Source organism: Mesitornis unicolor, unplaced genomic scaffold, assembly GCF_000695765.1.
Source record: "Mesitornis unicolor isolate BGI_N332 unplaced genomic scaffold, ASM69576v1 scaffold7754, whole genome shotgun sequence".
In the NCBI taxonomy this organism is placed as follows: domain Eukaryota; kingdom Metazoa; phylum Chordata; class Aves; order Mesitornithiformes; family Mesitornithidae; genus Mesitornis; species Mesitornis unicolor.
In genome coordinates this window covers 6,809-10,602 of record NW_010181994.1, presented here as the reverse complement: position 1 = coordinate 10,602, position 3,794 = coordinate 6,809, and the positions used below count along the sequence as shown (strand labels likewise).

General features: G+C 57.8%; 1 protein-coding gene across 1 annotated transcript in view; it reads left to right on the top strand.

Moving 5' to 3' along the window:
• The window catches only part of SLC5A10 (solute carrier family 5 (sodium/sugar cotransporter), member 10), a 35,938-nt gene that overhangs the window by 29,516 nt on the left and 2,628 nt on the right, over positions 1 to 3,794 (top strand). Inside the window, 2 exon segments of the mRNA XM_010183611.1 lie at positions 2,872 to 2,979; positions 3,242 to 3,392. Coding sequence (XP_010181913.1) covers positions 2,872 to 2,979; positions 3,242 to 3,392 — 259 coding nt within the window.

The window sequence follows — 3,794 nt, the reverse complement described above, 5'->3', positions numbered from 1 at the left end:
GGGTCAGCGCTGGGTTTCGCGGCGGCCGACGTCTCCGTCAGCCTCTGGTGCATCGCCCTGGCTGGCAGGACGATGATTTCGGGCTCCTGCCAGCGCGCAGTGCCGGGGCCGGACAGGTAACAGCAAGAAGTGAAAAGAGGAAAAGCAAAGGAGTGATTCATGGCTCCGCCTTGCCCCACCTGCCGTCACATGCTGCCTTCACACATTCCCCGCTCCCCGGAACCTTAACTCTTTCGGCTGATGCCGTCCTCACGCCTCCGCCAGCCCCGAAAAGGCCCCGGGATGGTGTGGGAGGTCGGTGGGTGGCTGAGGGGGGTTTGTATTATAAAATAAGTGGCTCTGCCCTGAAATCTGCCCCTCTCCTGGCTGGTAAATGAAGATTTCCCAGGAAAGTGGCTCTGGCTCGTGGTTAACCCCTCCTGCGCCGAGGGTGAAGATGCCCATGGTGGAGTGGGAGCTCAGAGTGCAGGGGGGTCCTGGGGGGCAGCACTGGGTTGGTGCTGCCGTAACGGCTCAAAGCTGCACCCAGGGGTTTAGGCTGGGCATTGGGAGGTGTTTCTTTATGGAGAGGGTGGTCACGCACTGGGAGAGGCTTCCTGGAGAGGTGGTCGATGCCCCAAACCCAGCTGTGTTTAAGAGGCATTTGGATGATGCTGTAATAATGTGCTTTAGCTGTTGGTCAGCCCTGAAGTGGTGAGGCCATTGGATGAGATGGTCGTGGTAGAGCCCTTCCAATGCGAAATTTTCTTCCCTTTTCCTTTTTTCCTTTATTTCCCTTCTTCCCTTTTTCCCCTTTCCGTGTTTTCCCTTTTTTCCCCTTTTCTCCTTTTCCCTTTTTTCCCCTTCCTCCTTTTCCCTTTTTTCGCCTTTTCCCTCTTTTTTCCTTTTCCCCTTTTTCCTTTTTCCCCCCTTTTCCCTTTTTCCCCCCTTTTCCCCTTTTCCCTTTTTTCCTTTTCCCTTTTTTCCTTTTCCCCTCCTTTTCCCCTTTTCCCTTTTTTCCCTCTTCCCTTTTCCCCTGAGCAGGGCAGACAGTGACAGTGCTACAACTTGCTATGGCAGAGGGCATTAATAACCAGGAGATGGGCAAAAACCCCACCCTACATTCATCAGTTGGTGCTCACAAGCCAGAAACCTGGAGTTTTTTTGCTTGGCAACTCAGCTAAAGGTGAATTTCAAGAATTGGGGTCAGATTCTTGCGCCGATGCAAAAAAGAAAAGGAAAGTGCCAAGGGCTGTGTCTCTCTCCCTCATGTCGGAGCGGCTCATCTGGATCCACAGCTGTGTAAATGAGAGCCCTGCTTGAGTCAGGCTCCCCAGGCGAAGCCGCCCGTCTGCCCAGCCATCAAAGCTCTCATCTCTGCAGCCACCGTGGCCGTGTGGCATCCTGGCTGGCCCGTTCCTGGCTGGGGATCGTGGTGTGGCGAAGTGCTGCGGATTTGGGAGGAAAGATGAGCCAGAAAGAGGAGAAACTGCAGCGGGGCTGTGGCAGGCTCAGCTCTGGGTTCCTGTAATGGGCTGCTGAGGAGAACTGGTGGCTTTTTTCTCCTTGCATTGGAGGAAAAGGGGTTATGTGAGTGTATGGTAAAGGGTGGCAAAATTAACCCTCCTGGTGTGCAACCGTGCACCAGGTTGTGCCCAGCCCTGGTCTTTTGTGAGTGGACAGTGGGACCAGGGGACACAGGGATGCGGGGATGTGACAGCCGTGTGTTGGGATGAGAGCGTGGTTCGGATCCCACCAAATATCGGCTCAGGAGGTGTTTTAGGTGGAGCTGAGGACTTTTTGGAAAGACTGCACTGACCCCATGGGGATTTGGGGGATGTCATCTCTGCACCATGATCTAGGCAGTGAAGGGTGCAGCTGGAGGCAAAACTGGGTATTTTGGGGTGAAATCCTAAAATATTTGGGGTGAAATCCCACAACAGTGGGAAGGAGGCCCCTTCGCTGTTGGAGCTGCACCTGGGATAGCAAAAGTGACAGAGCCAAGCACCAGCACCCACAGGGGAGCTTTGGGACCTCATCCCCATCCGTTGTCCCCCCCCGGGATGCCCCAGCCCTGGTAGTTTGGGAGATGGCGTGGATCAAGACTGCAGCACCCAACATGGGTGTGCGCGGCGTGGCTGGAGCGTGCTGTGGTTGTACCCACCTCAGCCACCACCGGCTGCCCCGGCTCGGTGTTTTGTGTTGTGCAAGGAGATTTACGGTCTCGTTAGCGGGGCGTGTGTGCGCTTATGATTTATTGCACGGCGGCGTAGGCACGGCATCGCATCATCGGTCGGGTGATGCGCTGGCTCCTAGGGCTGTGTTGGATGTTCTGGACCTCCCCAGCAGATGGGGGCTGCACTCCACTTTGGTGAGGGACACCATGCAGGAAGACTGCGATGATGCTCCCAAAGTGTGTTGGGATCACTGGTGCTGCTCCTTGGTGGGAGGATGCAGACCGCAGAGCCAGGCAGCACATCCGTATTTATGCCTGCCATTCATTTCCATCCATTTCAATATTTTATGAGTGTAACAATAGGAGTTCAGCGCTCGTTAAGACATGGAAATAATTGGGTGTTGACGGGCCTGGCGAGCTGCAGGTGCTGCCCATGCGGAGGTGGCTGCCACAGCGGGTGCATGAACCTGCCTGGCCCCTGTGTGGGGGCCGCATCCCGTCCCCATTGGGGCTGAGGGCAGGGATATGGGGCTGAGGAAAGGCAGAGGTGGATCTCCATGCTCTCTGCTCCTCCTCCCAGTCCCCTGGCAAGGTCTGAGCACTATGGCCACAGCGAGGGGCCAGTATCCCAATGGGAGGGGGTGCCATAGGAGGGAAGGGGCACTGAGTAGGACCTCTGTGAGGGGTCCCACACGTCACCTTCCTCTGTTCCCCAGATGCTGTGGCCTGCGTGGACCCCGAGGAGTGCACCCGTGTATGTGGGGCTGCCGTGGGCTGCTCCAACATTGCCTACCCCAAGCTGGTGGTCGAGCTCATGCCCAGTGGTAGGTGTGGGGGGAGTCTGCATCCAGGGGTAACCATGCAGCCCATCACCGCTCAGTCCTTGGGGGGTTTCTATGGCCGGTCCGGGTGGGTTCACATGTGGGATGGCCCCTGCTGACCCTCCCCAGGTGACCCTGGCACCTTGGACACAGAATCAGGGCTACCCTATCCCATCCCCATCCCCATCCCCATCCCCATCCCATCCCATCCCATCCCATCTCTCCCAGCTCAGCCACTCTCCCCGATGCTCCCTCTCTTCCCCAGGGCTGCGGGGGCTGATGATCGCGGTGATGATGGCCGCGCTGGTGTCGTCCCTGACCTCCATCTTCAACAGCAGCAGCACCCTCTTCACCATGGACATCTGGAGGAAGCTGAGGCCGGGGGCTGGAGAGCAGGAGCTGCTCTTGGTGGGCAGGTAGGGACCATGGGTTTCGGGGACAACCGTGGTGGTGGGGCTGGTCCAGCCCTCTGCAATTTGCAACCTGTGATTTTGAACCTGCAAAGTGAAAGGAAAACAAGCCCTTGGATTATTTGATGTATGAAAGCGCTGGAAAAGCAGCTTTTCTTCCTGCTCCCTAGGGGAAGCTGGCGGCTGCTCCCCACCGAGGTCCCAAGCAAAGGCCAGTGCTTTTTTTCCAAGGCCAGCCCGGCCCCCCCATGCCCTGGGTGCTCCAGGGGGGGACATCGGGGAGCCGGGGAACCTGCCCGCGGTGCCACGCTCGGGGCGGCAGAGTCAGCGCTGGGGAATGCTCCGGCGCGGTGCCTTGGTGCCGGGGAGTGTCCTCGGCGCGGGGCAGACAATAACAAGGAGCGAATC